The 19,528-nt window shown below is 32.3% G+C and overlaps 1 protein-coding gene and 1 long non-coding RNA gene across 3 annotated transcripts in view; one reads left to right on the forward strand and one right to left on the reverse strand.

Moving 5' to 3' along the window:
- The window catches only part of SEMA3A (semaphorin 3A), a 220,399-nt gene that overhangs the window by 82,775 nt on the left and 118,096 nt on the right, over positions 1–19,528 (reverse strand). The window contains exons 5-6 of one of the 2 annotated variants that reach the window (XM_003896385.5): positions 8,890–8,983; positions 826–945 (exon numbers count right to left, since the gene is read on the reverse strand). In XM_003896385.5, coding sequence (XP_003896434.3) covers positions 826–945; positions 8,890–8,983 — 214 coding nt within the window. The remainder of the gene's footprint in view (positions 1–825; positions 946–8,889; positions 8,984–19,528) is intronic. The other variant, XM_021936114.2, reaches the window with a different exon arrangement.
- LOC108585106 overlaps positions 1–19,528 on the forward strand; it is a 67,251-nt gene that overhangs the window by 39,194 nt on the left and 8,529 nt on the right. The gene's annotated exons all lie outside the window — the stretch shown is intronic.

The following is a 19,528-nucleotide window of genomic DNA, read 5'->3' on the forward strand; positions in this document are numbered from 1 at the left end:
AAAAAAATGAACTCTAGATAGGAGGATATGAACAGATTGCTTAGTTAAAATTTTGAATAAGAGTAGTATTTATTTATTTTGGGTATATACAGCTTGTATATTTTCTGCTATGCCAAAATTATTTTCTATACTAAAAAGAAAATAGAGAGTAATAGTAATAAATAATAATAAGCATCTACTTGATCAAGTAGTTAAGCCGGTGCCTGAAGTTCAGAAAACTGGGTTTCTGTTCTAAACATTCTTCTACTGGATTAGATAAAATATTGACCTTAAAATCCTAACCTATAAAATGGGAGAGGGGTTTGAGGATGATTAAGATTAAATGTGAATCATATGAAATCATGATTTAAAATACCTTTGAAATTTTGAAAAGACTATTAATATGTTATTCACACTGCAATAACATTCAATTTTTGACATTCACTAGTATATAAGATGATGTTTTCAAGGAAATAATAAGAGATGTAAAGGGAAAAAAAAATACTACCCTGTAAGATTTGTTGTGGTGTCCCCATAAGACAGAATTGGTAAGTCATCTTATCTTTTTCCATTGCCTCCCTTCCGTAGCTCTGATCCAGATCTTTCTTTCCATAGCTAACTACTGAGAAACTTCAACTTTGGCACTAAATGAATCTTTTCCTGAATATTTAATCTCTCTTTTCTTTCTTTGCCAAACTTTCTCACACCCAACATCATGAAGTCACCACCATTAGCTTAACTGCACACTAAATTTCAAATCATATTGCATGTACTGTAAAAGAGTTCTCCAGTAACTTAATACAGTTACATATGTTATATGTCTATTTTCTTTCATAAACCACGTACCATTAAGCCACCTGGAATCATGCTGCTCTGTCCTGATTGGGTGGTGGTGCCCAAGAGTTCGGAAGATAGCAAAGTCTCGCCCCATAAAATCAGCTGCAGTTCCAGAGTATAATTCTCCATCTGTGTTGTGACAAAACCACATACACATTCTTTAACTCAGTTAAGGCAAAAACAAAGCAAAACGAACAAACAAAATGCAAGTTTCATGTTATGAGCATGCTAAGAAGAAAACTGAAATGCTCTCTGCATCATTATGCAGAGTTACTTATTTTTTAATCCTATGTCCTTATTGAAGGAATTATTTTATCAAATACTTATTCACTGATTTAGTATATGACTACTTATCTGGTACAAACTTAGAAAATCTGAATAAAGTCCAATTCAGTGAATCTTGCTAAAACATAAAATTATATTCTTTTCTACTATGACTACTGACAAACTCACAAAATGCAAACTACATTTATTATATCATTTGCTGTTATATGTGTACAGTTACCATGGTTCTAATATCCTTATAACGTAGAGTGAGGTATCATTATAAAATTTTATTCATAGCTTTATTCTGATGGCAATTAAATCTTTTATATACTTCTTTCTCAGTGGGATCTGAATTAATGAGATTTTGCTATGATTTAGAAATGCTGATTTTTTTTGCCAGAATTTTTTTCTTGCTTCTTATTTTTTAATGTATCTAGTGGGAGAAGTGTTTTTATTTGTTGTAAGCTATCAACCAGTCCAAAAATAAGTCAACCACATGACCTCATATACAGCAGAAATGTGTTTTAAGAGGAAGGAATTTTGACAAACCCAGATCATAATCACTCCAATGCAAGATTCCATCACTTTTTGACTCATTACTACTTAAATTGAATTAACTCTAGGTCAGAGTTTAATAATGGAGGAATCATAACCAGACATTAAAGAATAGAAGGGAAAAGACAAGGGGGGCGTAAAAGAGAAGTTAATATTTACTGAATTTCACTCCGTGTTTGTCAGGCAGTGGGCACTGGCTTGACACATTCAAGTTATCTCATTTAGTTCTGTTAACAATCCCATAATGTAAATAATGTTATCCTTATTTTACAGTTCAAGAAACTCAAGGTTGCTCGGCTAATGGCAAGTCAAGGTGAAGGTTCAAACCCAGGCTTGTTTAATCCCAAGCCTTTTATACTTAACCATACCACCTTTCAATAAACTAAAGTTTGTAAAAATCACTCTTTCTTACTTGGAAACAGAAAGGGCCTTGTATTCTCTCTTCCAGAAAACATGTAGTTGCCTTTCTACATACAGTGAATTATTTGAAAACAAAACAACAAAACTTAAATATTTTCCTTCAAATAATCCATGACAATTACAGTATATCTTAATATTATCTTGTTGATCGAATAGGTTAATGTTTATTTATTGATTTGGGAAATATGCAGATAATAAAGAGGGCAAAGATAAATTATAACTTAAGCATTTGTGTAACATTACCATATGTTCACATACCTAATTCCTACTTGCAAATAAGGGCTTTGCAATGTAAAATTGATATTCATAGTGGCCCAAACCAAAGCAATTCCTTTGGTAGAACCTTTGTCTCACTTATATGTCTGAACAGACTTGATTTTGGAGACCCTCCAGAACAGTGGAGAATAGCTACACAGAGAAAATCGCTGAGCAACATAAACATGTTATTACTCTAAACATCCATAGATATGAATCTCATCTTGAAAACTGAGTTTAAAAATGTGATCTTTCATTTTGGATTGTTGTGACTGAAGATAAATAAAAATGATGGTTAGATAATTTATTGAGTATAAATTATTAGTAAGTGAATTGTTCTGTCGTGTCATCCTAAATTGTCACAGCATGGTGTCTTTGGGATTCAAAAGCACTTTATACTCTCTTCACTTACTTAACTATCAAGTGGAATCTAACTTGTTCTCACTAAAATATGCCTTTTTTTTCAGAAATAGCCCTTTTCTGAAAATGCACAAATGTTATGATAATCTATGTATAAATTTCAAAGCCACTTTGAAATACATAAATGCCTGTTGTCTCCTTAATATTAACCAATATTCAAGCACCACAACATTTTTATTAAGGGTAATATCTAAACTTTTCCCAAAATATTAGCAAATAGATGATGTATTTTTAAACATCAGGTGAATAATGTGTTATTGGTCTGAGTGAATAAGAGGTTCTCAGTTAAAAGTGTGTTGTCAAAACATCATAAAATGGTCATGCAAATTTCAAACATTTTCATGATGGAACACCTATGAGAAGATAGCTTGTGTCTTATTTTCTTAAAAAAAAAATCAAAAAAATTAAATTACTGGTTGAACCTCTTTGCCTCTAAACCACACTTAAAAAACTAAAAATAGAATAATTAAAAAAATGAAAACTGAACAATTTAATATCAGAATTTAGTCAAAACATGCCAACAGGAGGTTTAATAGGAAATATTAGAGTAAATAATGTAATCAATCAATCATTCTTGTCATTTAGCTTGCTTTAGGGTAAGAAAATCCATACTTATGATGTTTATTATATTTAAAGTCTATTCAAGAAGCAGTTGAAATAGTAAAATCAACAACTAAAACCTGTTACTTGGATAGAAAAGGTGTTTATCTCTCTCTTGCATTTGGTTGTTTTATAACATTTTTTTATCCACCCTCATATTAGAAAGACAAAAATCAATGTAAAGGCAGAAATAATATTTTCTTTCTGTTTTCACAAAAGTTGAGAAGGTCCTTCAGAGAAAGCAGAAGAGGTATGCAGTAAACGAGCTACTCCGTTTAAGACTAAAAGAGAATTAAACAAGTGACTTATAAACCAAAATAAGTATGCAGTTTAGGCACCAGTTCCTCCAGCTATAGGAAATTACCTCCCACATGAATATGATTTTTGGCAAGAGTTAGATGATTTTATTGAACTGGAGGTTACCAGATGATTAAGTGGCCATGAAGGGCACATTCCCATCTTGTCCATGCTTAATGTCAGTGACTGTTTAGTTGCACCAGGGCTTAGGTCACATTTCCTGGTGAGAATTCTATGGGGAGTCTTATCAATGATGATTGCTCTAGATAAGGTATGACATCTTTGTTGTTTTGCCCAAAAACATAGGCAGTAGTATATTCTATCTTCTCTTATTTCTCATTAAGAAGAAATGTAATATCAAACCAGAGTATATGCCATTTAATAAACTTGAACATTTACATTCTGTGGCTTTCTGAAATAAACTAAAGGTATCTGATGACTATAAGAAATTTACAATACCTCAGTTGACTTATTTTGGAGAATGGATATATATTTTTTTAAATGTTTACACAGCACACTTCTTTTGTGGTTTCTAGGTCACTTATGAAGTTATCAAATTATATGTTGATTCTTAAGCATAGTGTTAATTTGACAATTTTCTGATCCTAATGTATGTCTTATTGAGAATCTGAAGTAGTGTATTAATTGTTATTCTGCAATAATTCAAATGGCGTTATGATTGAGGTACCTACTTCAAGGCTGTTCACATATACTAAGCCAATTGTGAAAGAAATAAACATTTGTCCAATTTGATTAAATTGATGGTAGAATCATATATCTAGAAATTATTATCTACATTAAAAGGTGGTTGTGAATACTATACCCTACAAGATCTTTAAGCCTCTCGAAAAAGGTACCACAAGGGCAGTTTAACATTTCAAAAATAATATATTGAACTAAGACAAATTAGTGCTGACAGATGTAAACTATCATCCAGAAACTGTCAAATACAAAAGCTGCTATTTGAGTATATGACCATTCTTTCTTAACTGGAAGCTTTCTTAACTCTCTCACAGGAGAGCATACTGTACTGAGATGAACAAAAACAGTTTTGTGAACTGCATTTCTATTATGGCTTAGTTGCCTGAGAAGTATATATTAAAAACAAAAGTTCATATATACTCTAGACTTTCTGTTCAAAACTCAAAATGAAGTAAAAATGTGGCTTAGATCAGTGAATGTATTGGATTACAATTCCTAAGCAGGGTGTGGTGAGGAGAAACAGAAGGTGGAAACAAAACCACATTTCCTGATGAAATTGCAGCATTACTAACACAGGTGAAAAGTGTGACATGGATGTGAGCAAAATATCAAACAAACTTAAACACCAAGCCATTATGTTGTTAACACCTTAAGTAAATTCCACTCACAGAGCAGCAAAGAAATTAGAAACAGAAGGGAAAAAAAGAAAGAAAGAAAGAAAGAAAATACCCCCTCTATTTCACACACACACATGCACACACACACACACAGAGCATGGATGAAATCCATGGATGTAAGAAAAATTTTTCACTATTACATTTATTGAGCACCTTCTCTATATCAATAAATATAATATGTTGGCTTCATTACTCATGTTGTTCTTTTAAAATTAAAATTTTTCAACAGTTTATATGTCTACATGGTATAAAATTGAAAATGTAAAATTTATAAGGTACCAAATCTCCCTCCCAGCCTTTCTACAGGCAACCACTGCTACAAGTTTGCTTATTTTATCTTTGCTTATATTCCGGAATTACACAAGCACCGAAAATGGTAGTATGCTGTTATGTTGTTTTATTTCTCACAACGAACTAGTGAAAGCAAAACTGCCATGCCATTTCATGTACAAGGAAACTGAGCTCAGAGAGCTTCAAACAATTTTCTCAATTGTATGCAATTAACTTAGAGAGTTCCTTATTTGCTCTAATATCAAGTGAGAGCATTTTGTAATGTCAAATTATGCTCTTTCCTGAGACAAGACAGCATTTTGACTTCAGGATATAACCTTAGCTAAAAGTCTCAGGACTTTGAAATAGGACTCAGTAATACCTCTTAGGGATGGAATATTTCTAAATTACTAGTGCTGCATTGCCTGGAAAAGATTTTAATGAAAAAATAAAATTGCTCTCAAGTTGACTATTCTTTCACATCATGAAAATGTGAGACAGTACTTAATTAGTGTTGGAAAATACTGAGATTTATCCTTGTGCTATGTTCACACCTGGCATTTATTATTAGCAGGTGAGTAATTGCTATCTGCAATAAAAGATTTTTTTAAAAACAAATTCATAAAAAAACATTTGCAGGTGGATGAAATAAGAAAGGGTAAAAAATATAAGGTCATGCACTGTGGCTCACACCTGTAATCTCAACACTTTGGGAGGCCAAGGTGGGTGGATCACCTGAGGTCAGGAGTTCGAGACCAGCCTGATCAACATGGTGAAACCTTGTCTTTCCTAAAAATATAAAAATTAGCCAGGCCTGGTAGCACATGCCTGTAGTCTCAGCTACTCAGGAGGCTGAGGCAAGAGAATTGCTTGAATCTGGGAGGCAGAGGTTGCAGTTAGCTGAGGTCATGCCACTGCACTCCAGCCTGAGCAACAGAACAAGAAAAATAAAGACTACAGCAACTTCATCTTGACAAAATTATCACTTTTAAAGGAGATTGCAAAATTAACTTTACAATGTTGGTTTGAAAAACTTAGGACATGTTCTTGGATTTGGGGACTTAATTCGGTAATTTTGCATTACTCAGGAGATAATCCAAATTCTCAACAGTCCTCAGCTTAAAAACCCATGCCTTTTTGGAGAAAAGTCATACTAAACCTTGCTAGTTTTGGAAACTAAAAATTTTAAGCTGTCGTCTCATTTTAAAGTTTACTACTGTTTGAAACTACTTCTTTCCTAGTGGGATTGATGGTATAAAAAATATTTGCTGCCAAGATCCATCTAACCAGTTTACAGATGGTTTGAGCCCAGGCTGAAATTTTATTTCCCAGTATTGGGGAAGGAAGCAGCCTGGAACCACCTTGAAATGTCTATCTTATTTATAAAATGAGGAAGGTATCCAAAAACTTTTGGGAAGATAGGTTTTCCCAACGGCCATTTTCTGATATACAAAGTACAACCTGTTTATTTCTGAGACAGCTGTTACCCTTGTATGTAAAAGAGTTTGGGAAGTGCCGTAGAAAATATTTATGTTAAAAATCTCCATTAAACTAGTGAGCATTCTTTTTAGAGAAGTATGAGAGAAAATGCCAAGGAAAACCCAACAAGGGGAATTAAATGTACCATAAGAGGAAGAATTTATAGCACAGTTATAAAGAAAGCAAATAACTTCAACACAGAGAGTTACAGCTGTTGAATTAAAATGGTGTTTCAGGTATGAAGGATTTTACCAGGTATAATACGGCCTGTTTCTTTTTCTGTATCTTGCTATTCAATGAATTCAGAAGTTAATTTATTTGGTCTTGTCAATAAGCACTACATGCCTCTGAAAGTTACTAAACTATTTTACCATATTAGATAGGTTAGGTCTGCACTTCCATCTGAAAGTTCTTTTTCTGAAACACCTATTGTTCTTTCTGGCCATATCCTCTTCTTGACCTTCTGAACTTCACTCATTCTCTTTGCCTTTTCATAAACCTATATGGCTTTTTCAAAGATATTCAAATATAAAACTAGAACTGTGGAGTTTCATTTTCTTTGTGGACTTTGGGTGGTTGCATACCATATGAACTATGTAATACCTACTTGTCATCATTCTTTCTCAGCGGAATATTAAAATAAATAAGCAAGCAAGTCCCTACTGAGAAACACAGCACAAATTAAAGCTGCTTTGGGCACACTTCAGCACACTGCTTTTTAAGGTATATCTATCCTTTTCTCAGTGTGCAATTTAAATAAGTATAGGCTGTAAGTTCATACAAAATATGACTCCTACCCTTTGTTTAAAACAACGTTCAAATTTCAGCATGTATTTTTGAGGAAGTCATCCACAAATAATCACTAGGCCATCCATAAATAGGAAAATTGTAAGTGTGCTAGGTATGCTGCATTCCTTCAGGTCTTAAACTTTTGTTAAAATGCTGCATAAATGCATGAAATGGACTAAAAGTGTCCCCATCTGAAAAGCAACAGAGGAGATAATTCATGCCACAATGGATTTCTTCTTAGTAGAATAAGGATCAGTGAAACATGGTGATAAAAGAAAACACTAGAGAATACAGAAAAAATATATATATCTTCATGGTTAATATGGCAGTCAATATGACTAGAGTTTATTTTTCTGGGTGGAAAAAAAAAGAAGAGAAACATGGAAAACTTTATAAACTTATGACACATCAGATTACTTAAATTTAATTTTTTAATCAAGATTTATTATTTAAAATTTAATTAGAAATTTTAGATTTGAAAAGTTTCATTATTATTTTGTTTTGCTATTAAATAATTCTTTTGCATATTTTACAGAAAAGGGAAACAAAAAGGTACATAATTTCTACACAATTATGTAGAAAAATACATTCAAGAACAGAATCATGACCCAGAATTTTTTTATGTTTTAGGTTGTTGGTATGCTCAAAATTTCCAAAATAAAAAAGAAAGAAAAAATGATAAAAGAAAGAGAAAACAAAAATTTTAAAAATTACTTCATGATTTGCCACTTTTTGTTTGTGTATTTAGTTAACTCCAGTACAGAGGTAGTTAAAAGAGTCTGGAAAAAATTCTTTGTTTTTCAGTACAGACTAAAGTTTTATCTTATTTGTATCTACGTCTATTATTTTGAACTATAAGCATTCCCCACTTATAAACAATGCTAAATGAAAAGAGGAGAAAACTAGAAAAGAAGGTGGTTACAGAAAAGGATAGAGGAAGTCACATCAAATATTTTGTTAGATTTTCCAAAAAAGAAGAGCTAATTTCAATAAAGGTGAATACAGAATGTATCTTCCCTTAGCCAGTATATGTAATATGATATTAGGATGAGCCAGCATAAGGTAACACAATGGGTCTTTGCCAACTGTACCAAGTGGGGATGAACAGTAATTGAGCCATTTGAAGATCCTATTCCATTTCAATTAAAAGAATCAGAATAGTTGGTGCAATAATGAAAATACCATTTAGTGTTTCTTCTTCATTTTCAAACATTTCAATATATCACAACTAATTTCCTTGTAAAACAATTATCATTTCAATAACGGAAAATCTTGGTAGGTAAAAAAGAACATGGAAACTGTTATCTGTAGAAAACTCACTGTTTGATTGTTGACTACGCACCTATTAAAAGAGATGCTGTCAGCAGCTTAGGGTCATATGGACTCTTCCCACGGCCGTTTTCAAAATGTGAGTTCTCCAGCTTAAAAATATTGTCCTGTAGATTTAAAAAAAAGAGAAAAGAGTTTCCTTTATATATAAAAAGGAGTGTTTTCAACACATCAGTTAATCAGAGAGATGTCAAGTGTTCATGTCCAACACAAGAGTTATTTTTATTTGTTCAAACTTCTAAGATGGCAAAAAAAATCAAGTGTATCGAAAGTAGGTAATACTAGCCAAATATCTACTTAGCTTAATGATATTTAGTGGCAGTTAGCACGTTACAAGTAATAATGCGTAAATGAACGATAAAGAACAGGATGTGTCATGAAAAGAGGAGAGTGATTATTTTATCACACAGGTATGTTAAGATCTATCATAATGGCTTTTGAGGAAAGAATGTTAAACTTAAATAAAATGACTCATTTCCTTCCTTTGTAGAAGAGAAAAATAGCAATTCACTACGCTAGTTGTCTAGAATAAATTACACAATCTTGTCTGTATGTACTTTCCGGAACACATGCTAAATAGCCATCAAATTTATTTTCCCCACTATGTCCTTTGTACATCTTTGGTGGCTACATGCTTCTTGTGTATTTTTAAGTTACATCAGCAGCAGGTGAAGTGCCTGAAATGCCTCATTCACTTCTCTAAGAGGGAAATATCCCAGGTTAGGAGAGCAGCGTGCCTGGAGGTGCTGTCATTGGAATAACAAGCGCATTATTACCACGGGAAAGCCTGCTCTGTTGGGTCCCTAAGTACTCAGAAACAGGAATAAACTTTTGACTACATATAAAAAATATACACATGTCTCAAGGTAGAATATGTGCAGGAAAGCGTGACATCAAAAATCTTGATAAGGAGATAACTAATTCATGCTTGAGACCCTGTTGTCAGAATGTGTCTACCTACTGCAATCTATTTGTGACAGTGGAGTAAATCTGGGGACATTTCTGAGCATTCTTTTAAGAACCAAGTGCCCTGGGAATTAATTAGATAAGAATATGTATGCTTTTTCCAGTAGCACATTAAGTTATCCACAGACTGAAATAAAATAGCTTTTTATTTTTTGGCAATTTCTCTACTATTCACATAAAAGTATTTTCTACCATCTTGGGATAGTAAATGATGTCCATTTTATGATCAATAAGGATCGTTTTATTTAACATTTAATATTTCTGATGGAACTAATGGCAGGGTTTCAAATTATTACTCTTAAAACTCATTTGAATTAAGGACGAAAGTTAAAAAGGAAGAAATACCAAGTGTTCTGTTTTTATTACCGTGAATGAGAATTACTAATTCTATTCTTCTTTCTTTGCATTTATTCTGTATTTGGCAATTAGCTGTCCCGTACTAATGATATTTCTTTAGCTTAGTTCTAAAATCTCTACTGTGAAATAATGTATGGGCTTTCACAGAATTGTGCTAAGTGACAGTGGAAAACGCAATGAGCCACGCACCAGACTTCGCTCTGGTTTTCTGGTCACTGTTTCATATCGCTGAGCCTCTAGTCCTAAAATGTCAGCGCAGATAAGGATATTTAACATCACAAGTTAATTGGGAGGGTTATATAATTTATTTGAACCATTTTAAAAGCAGCCAAATTTTAAAAATGCTTTTCATTTCTATTCTATTAATAATGTTAATATTACCAGTATAACAAAATAATACGGAAATTAACACAGGTTGTTGCCGTTATTTTCAACTTTCCTAACATAATATGAAAGAAATATTACATTAAGACATTTATATAAATCACTAAATTCCAAACATTTTCACAAATACAAATTTATCGTAGGCATTTAAATATTAAAATTATATGAAACAACATATTCTATTCAAAAACTTAGAAGAATCATTAAAGAAATACCCAGATATATGTGTGTTTTGATTAAAAATTAGGAAATAGTAAAAAGGAAACATAATAAAAGATATATACCCTATTGTCACAGTTCATACAAAATATTAAAATGTGTATATGTGACTATATATTACAGATTAAAAGAAGCAGCACAACGAAGTGGTAGTGTGGTAGAAATTATTGCTATAAATATTATCTTTTCTTGTACTCGAGAAGATATTTTACACTACTGATACAGACAGAGGTGCTATCTCCTCAAAGCATAAGATACTTTATGTCTGGGATCATATGTCCAAGTTAATCAGACAATGCCAAGGTAGATGAGAAGTACTTCCAATTTCATGCAGTATTTGATTTACAAAGTAAAGGATTAGACCTCATAGGAAGAGAGGTTAAGCATGTCAGTTATGGTTCAAGAGAAGATGAAAAACTATCCTTCGTCATGGTGTCAGGTAATCAAAGCTGGCATCCCTTTCCTTTCCTCCTTTTTGTTCAACCCCATAAATAAATACTAAGTTAGTCACCTCTTTTACTGATACATAATATGTTTCCTTTTAATATAACTCCTACCCAAATTTCTGGGAATCTACCCTGTAAATCTTCTATATTCTTACGTGATTCCATAGAGAATCAAATTAAATTGAATTTCCTTTCCAGTCTAGTGAGATGAGGATCTGAAATAAATATAATTTGATTTTTGGATAGGGAGATAAAATGACATTTCTTACACATGTTTGTAGTGTAAAATTCATGCCCATTACATGTAATAATGGACTTTAAGGATGCTGAAATCGGGCAGAACTGGGTGTTATCTCTGGCTATGCCTTTTATTAGCTCTGTGCCTCAGGCAAGTTCCTACACCCTTCTGAAACTCAGACTCCTGTAATAAGCAGATACGAAAATCCCATAGTTGAAGTGAAGAGTTCTTGTAATAATGTCTACAAAACATTTAGTATGCCCTTGAAACAGATTTATTAATTTCCCTTAACCATTGGTTATAGTCGTTACAGTAAACTTATTCTGTTCTACTATGATTGAAATATCTTATGTCACAGTGGAAATGCCAGTCTATATTTTTATCAGTCTTAATCATAAGGCGTGTTTGAAATATACGTAAATATTTCGAACTTTCACAATGCATTTAAAATTCTTTCTTATAGGTAGATGAGAAGCTAATTGAAAACATTTCATGAAAAAATAATTTAAATTAGAAAAAGTACATCATTTTTCTAATATTTGACATTCTTTCAAAAGGAATATAACTGCCAATTCATTAAAATATTTTCTTGAGAATCTCTAAAATTTACAACATTATTACATAGAATGCATGTGAAAATCATCAATTAAAACAGTGTCCTCTTTAATATATCTGACAAATTTAATGTCATTGATATAAAGAGACACTATATTGCTGTTTCTGTTATCTAATGAGCAAGACCTTAATTTAGATGTGTGAAGGTATTGAATTATCATGAAAGAACAGTGCTAATATAATTACATATTAACACCCTTTGTTATCATATGAAAAATATCACAGAGACCACTATCTGGCTTTACTTGGAAGGACTTTCAAAATCTGATTGCTACCCGGTGGATTTCTGTTTTGGAAGAGTGTAAAATAGATCACATATGCAAGTAATAAGACTGAAAATCCTAAGACCAATGTATACAATTAAACTGTATAGCTTATATGTCTTACTTGGGCTGAAAGAGTTTTCACTGTAGAAATACATGAATAAAACTTTAGCTACACGGATTCTAATTGCTTTAGCAGATGCTATGAGCATATCATATAAGTTTTTGTGCTATATTTTATTACATGATTGCATCAGTTTTCAACGACTGTTTTTAGCTTTCAAGACCACTCTCTCCCCTTTGTCTTTTGGATTTCCTGAATGTTATTAGACTGTGGTGAGGTAAGGCATTAGAGGAAATAATAACTGTGCTAATGTCTAATCCAAAGTCTTATAAATTATAAACCATTGGTGACTTCATGGCAATAAATTTCCTAAATCTCAATCTTGTCCAAGTCATAAATTTAGGTAACAAAGTTGTAATTTTAGTTATTTTAATTAATGATTAAAACATAAATGATGTTTGTAAAAGAAAAATAAAGGAAAGGAAAAGAAAGGAAACCTTTATATATGTGATAGGATAAATATTTTAGGTGGGAAATTGCATAAAATTATGTGAAAACTAATAGTTGGACAGTATTGAAAGAATGTATATTATCATTTTTTTCTCAAATTGTGTTTCCTGCCTTTCTGTTTCTCATAAAAGACACTTTCTATGCCAGTTATACTAAATTATTGAATATTCCTCTGGTCATGCCATCCTTTTCTCATCTCTGCCTGAGATCCCTTCATTCTGCTCTTACTCATCCTCAGCCCCCAACCTGAGGGTGACCTTCTTTTCCTTTGAGATTAAATTCAAAAGTCACTTCCTGGAAGTCTTCAGAGATTCCTGCTGATATAATTGGTTAGTCTTCCTTTGCACATACTTGAATTAACAATAGTATACAGGCAATAGCTATATAGGGTGAAACTACTGGCTTCAGCAAATAAAGAGTGTAATAAGATCTCAAAGGAAATATTGTGACATATTGCACTTTGACCAAAAGAGATCCTTCTGCAGATCAAATTTATCCATAATTTACTTTTCCTTAAAAGGCAACTTTAGATATACACTGTGCAATATTACAGTCACACGTTGCTTGTGGTTATTTAACTTTAATCAAAAGGAAAAATTCCATTCTCCAGCTTCATGAGTCACATTTCAAGATGTCAATAGTCACATGCAGCTAGTGGCTTCTATAATGGATAAAGGCAAATACAGAACATTTCCATTGAACAACACGTGTCCAAATCCTGAATCCTATGCCCTTAACAGCACACAATAGAGAGTCCACAGTCAGAGGACCTCCAGGAAGAGAAATTTTGACATCAGATCACAATCGTAGTAGAAAAAGTCCATGAGATCTACAAGGAGGGATCACACTGAAAACATCAGTTTAGTTTTTGGGTTGTTTTTTTAGTCCAGGAGTTATGCTAAGTCGTATTTAATGGTAGTACAGATGAACAAATACTCACTCTATTTTTCCTGTATGTCATTCTTCATGTACTTGGAGTCACTTTTCCCTAATCTAAGCAGGTACAAATTTTACCTATTATGTAAAGATTAGGCCATGATGCACAGTACATTAAATGTCCAGTTATTTTCCCCAGGAGAGAAAAATGTATTATCTCTGGAACTTGCATAGCAATCTATTCACATCTTTCTTCTGTTATTTTCTTTAAACTTCAAACTTGGTATTTGATGATGCATGTATTCCTTTTTTTTTATTAGATTTTTTTTTAAAGGTGAGGGACAAATCTAACTGCATTTCTTTCAAATGTAAATATAGAGCTTTGCACTGAGTTAAAGCTCATAAAAGAATCAATGAATGAGTGAAAAAATTAGTAACTGGATGGAAGAGACTGTGGAAAAACTACAAACAAAGAGTAGCAAAGACACATCCCAGGAGCTAATAATTTCGCCTTCAGGAGTTAATAATTTAAGGATCTGACACAGATGTGAACACAATTGTGTGGGAGATGTTAGCCTACAAAATTCAAATATTACCAAGTTTTAAAGTGAGTTTTGGGAAATATGATACTCTTTACCATCTTGGTGGTACGTGTGTTATTATTAATATATTATTGATGCTTACAGACTTCAAATATTAGTCTACTCTTGTTACAAAAGATTAAAAAATAAAACCTGTAGTTTAAAGTCCCTTTATCTTTATACTAATCTTGCTCCTCTTTAATTTTCACTGGGCCTTGTAATTCTTCACCTGATTTTTATATTAAGCTAATCAATAAATGTTACCCCTCTCAAAAGGGTCATCCTCACTGATAGGTAAAATTATCAAATTATTTATTTGTGGAACATAAACTTATTTCTGATTAATGTAATGTCTCTCCTGTGTATCCCATCATTCCAGTAGTTTTTTTCCTGACTTCTTTTGCTCAGTAGAAATTACTGCAGGCAGCTCTGGGATGTAGGCAAGTGGAGGAGCAAACTGGAGAAACTGCTTGGGTTTGTGAAATGTAATTTTCTGTTTATGGAAATACATAATTGATTTCTGATATTTTCACCATTGTATTTGTTTTTGAGGCTTTATTAATTTATGTAAGTCTTTGAAGCGCTAATATAAATATTGATGACTCAGTAGATACATATCGAGCTGTTTCTATGTAAGATTTATATAGGTATTTGGAATATGGAGGTGGAAGATGTAGTTGCGAATCTCAAGGAGTACACCACAGAGTAGAACAAAAATTATATAACAATAATACATTATGTACACTATTATAGAGTTTATAAATGATTTGTTAGCTATTTTCATTTAAGTGTTAACATTGCCTTAAAACTTCATGTATATATTATTTCACTTAATCTTCATGACAACCCTACTATTATAATACCTGCTTTGCAGATGAGAAAACTGAGACATTTTGCATATAATAACAAATCACAAAGCTAATAATGGAGGGAATAAGAACTTGATAACATCTTTTTCCAAAAACATGGTTTTAACCACTATAAAAAATGCAGGATTCACAAACATAGTATTATTTACACAAAATAACACGCTAAAATAGTAGAAACAATTTTATTTTAGTATATTTATAATACACTAAAACTATTTTATTTTCGAGTATTCATAACACACTAAAATAGTAGAAACTGGAAACCATAAGAGTTCAATATGAGTGGAGTGAATGTTCTGTTTTAGTATAAAAATAATACCTTTATTTGATTGAATTCTTGAAAATATATTTTGTAGAAAGATGTGTGTGTGTGGGTGTGGGTGTGTGTGTCTGTGTGGACTGGATATGAGTGTAGGAGGCCCATAGAATCCACAGAGAGAGGGCAGAGGAAAGCAGGGAGACAGATTATTCTATCCAGAGGAAATAGCACCAGCAAAATTTCCAAAGAAAATAAATATAATTCATACTTGAAGAATAACATAAAGTTGAGTTTGGACAATGAAGAATATATACATATATTAAAAAGATGAAGCTGAAAAATAAATGTGGGGACCAAACTTTGGAGAGTTTTCTATGCCAAAATAAGCAATTTAGTCTGTATTCAGAAGGTGCCAGTGACACAGTGATAATTTTAGTTGCAGAACAATAGCATCAAAGAGGTGCAATATGATGATGAATCTGACAGGGACGATTTAGAGACACACAAGCCTGGTAGAGGGCAAAGAACGATTTGCCATAGCTTGGGAAGGGAAGAATTAGGTCTTTTTATGCATTACGGCCGTTTATAGGAATTTTAAGTGTTGTATGCTGGAACTTGGTCAAGTCACTTAGCTTCTTTAACTCATGTTTCTGAACATCTGTAGCATCAGAATCCTCTTTGATATTCCAACAAAGCTATGGCTTTAAAAAAGCTATTTGAAAAAAGCTAAAAAAATGAAGCAAACCATACATATGTTTTATCAGCAATCTTAGAAAGTTATGGACTTTATGTAGTCATGGTAAGAAGTTCTAAAGTAATTATGCAAAGGTCTTTCCATTTCTAACACGGTGTAATTTTAAGGTCATATCACTCTGAACATCTACATTTACGTCTGCTTTCATTCCTTGTCTCCATCCTTGTAAATAAATGCAGAGATTATCCAGATTTTTAAAATATCTTTCCCTTTGCACTGTCTACATACTATTATATGGAATTCACTTATTTTTACAAATTCAATTATTGAACCTCAGCCCTCATTCTTCTGCTAATCAAATTGCTTAAACTTGGTTTCCTGACCTGTATGAAATTTCCTTACTTTCCGTAGTTATTTCAAAATTGCAAGCTATTAAGAGTCCTTGGATCTTCAAAAGAATATGAAAGCAATTACTAATTATAAGCTTCATAAAATTAGTCTGTCAGAAGTAGTTATTTAACAATATACATTGTGGGAAGATGCAAAGAAATGTAACCCTGATCTCTGTCACCAAGTGCTGAGGAATTTAAAATATAAACTCACACGAATAAAAGAAAGTATAATTTTCTGCCTTGTTTATAATGTATTAACCCTACTTTAGATTTAGCTATGATTTACAGCCATATTCCATTAGAATTTCACCTTTCCCTTTAATAAAGCAAACAATAAATTGCTGCAAATAAGTTACTATTATAAATTGAAAGAAGAACTTCAGTGAAAGATAAAAGTTTAAGGAAGATGTGTACCTATAAGGAAATTTGGGTCTAAGTATATTAACTTTTTAATATTAATTAATAGTTTTGAGTAGCTTTAGATGAATAATAATTATAATATGTAGTTTTAAATCTAAAATGTAGTTGCTAACTAAAATATTTTAATCATTAATTATAGTTATTTTGCTTACTCAAATAACAACCACTATTTTTTTCAAAAACTCCACACTTTAGGAAAAAAATCTCAGCAACCACAACTATAAAGCAACTATAATTGCTTAATAATTGTTTTGACAAAAATGCATTTTACCTATTAAACAGTAAAATTATTCCATCTATATAAATATAATCCAGTTTAATATTCATGTATAATCTGTATGATTGATCTTTAGTTGTATCTAGGCTAGAATTTATTTACTGATTAAAACCTCTGTTCCTAGAGAATCTCTACTAGAATCTAAAATTGAAGGAAAGATCATATTTATTATCGAGCTAGACAATATTCCCAGAAAGTTGATCTACAGGCTGAATTTAAGTAGGAATGCTTTGTCTCTGCCCTCATTGACCTCAACTTTTTTTTTTTTTTTGCAACAGAGTCTGGCTCTGTCACCCAGGCTGGAGTGCAGTGGCGCGATCTTGCCTCACTGCAAACTTTGCCTCTTGGGTTCAAGTGATTCTCCTGCCTCAGCCTCCCAAGTAGCTGTGATTACAGGCATGTGTCACTGCCCAGCTAATTTTTGTAGTTTCAGTAGAGATGGTGTTTCACCGTGTTGTCCAGGCTGGTCTCTAACTCCTGACCTCAAGTGATCTGCCCACCTTGGCCTCTCAAAGTGCTGGGATTACAGGAAGGAGCCACTGTGCCTGGCCATTGACTTCAACTTCTATTGTGTCCATTCAAGCACTTCTCTATTGTAGCAGAAATCTTACCTTTGATATTGGTCACCAGGCATTATATGGCTTTTCTGTGACTAAGAATTTCCCCATTACTTAACCTTTAAGGTGCATGTAGTAAAAATATTATGGTTTATCGACTATGAAATCTAGATTCTCTGCCTCATTGTAAAATTATTGATTGTATATTCTAAAACAAGTTTTAAAAATATCTTTGAAGTGTCAATATTCTTATCTAGGAAATGGAAATCCTCTACCGATTCCAGGATTAAATGAAATAAAAATATGTATTAACATAAGGAAGCATATGTAAAACCTATAGAAATTTAGTTAATTATAATTTATTACCACAGATACACTTACGGTACACTTATGGTATAACTTTGTTATGATAGATAGCATGTGAATAATTCATTTTCTAGGATAATTATTGCTAATAACTGTTAGGCAGCGATCAGCCAAGAACAATCTTTTAAGTGCTTTGTAGATATTTACTTTTTTACCTTATAATGCCCCTTGAAATACATGGTGTGATTGTTCCACTGTTGTAGATAAAGTAGCAGAGACAGAGACAAAGTAAAGTAACGATTAATTTCACACGCTGGTTTTTGTAGCAAAACCACATAACCTATTTCCAGAACAGTAGTCAGTGGAGAGATCATAAAAACCTGATTTTTTTTTTCGTACTTGATTTACTCAACTATGCTACTTTACTGATACACTTCAGACATAAAGAGTTGTTATACCATATATACTATCTCTTAATATGCCTTTGCAGTTCCTTTAGTTCAAGCATGTATTAGACCTTGAATTCATCTGAACTGAATTGACCGTGACAGATAGTGTTGTATTTAATATGGTCTTCACGTTATACTGTTAACATAGTAAAGGTAAATAGAATGAATTAACATATTTTCTACTTTATTTGCAAAAATATATAAAGTCACTTTGTTTCCAAGTTTGTGAAAAGTTAGTATCATGTTACCCATTCCGATTCTAATACAATATGTACATGCACAGAACCCTTAGAGTTGGATTAAATAGGATTTGCCCTCTTAAATTTAAGGGACCTGAATTTATCTGGGTTCCTCCAAAAAACACTGGGGTCATAATTCATCTGCTTTTTGTCATCATTAAAATTAATGGTAGAATCCAAGGAAAACAGAAAGCATGTGTGTTCAAACTTCAAGTAGATTATGTTTTTAATAGGAGCTTAATTTGAGTTTATGCAGATATCATATGCCTGCCATGGTATAATTATTCAGCTATGAATGCCTGTTAACTCCCAAGATATATAACAATGAAAGGGAAAATTCTATCTTGGCTAGAATGAGAAAGTCCAGAACATGAACAATTTACTCTACAACATTTTGCCCCAGTGAGACCTGGTAAAGTAAGCTGAGTCAGAAAGCAAATCAATGGTCTACAAAAAGTAAAGTAATAGAACAATTGACTTGATCTCTTCATATGTGCATTTTAAGTCTTCTACACTCAAAACACAGTTATTTTTATTTGTGATATTATAATTTCTTAAAGCATCAATGTTTTTAGTACTAAATTGTGAAAGTAAAGCTATTACTTTTTTACCACTTCTTTTTATAAACATGTTTGTCAAATCCATGATTAGACATCACTGGGAAATTTTAT

This window comes from Papio anubis, chromosome 4, assembly GCF_008728515.1.
Source record: "Papio anubis isolate 15944 chromosome 4, Panubis1.0, whole genome shotgun sequence".
Taxonomy (NCBI): Eukaryota; Metazoa; Chordata; class Mammalia; order Primates; family Cercopithecidae; genus Papio; species Papio anubis.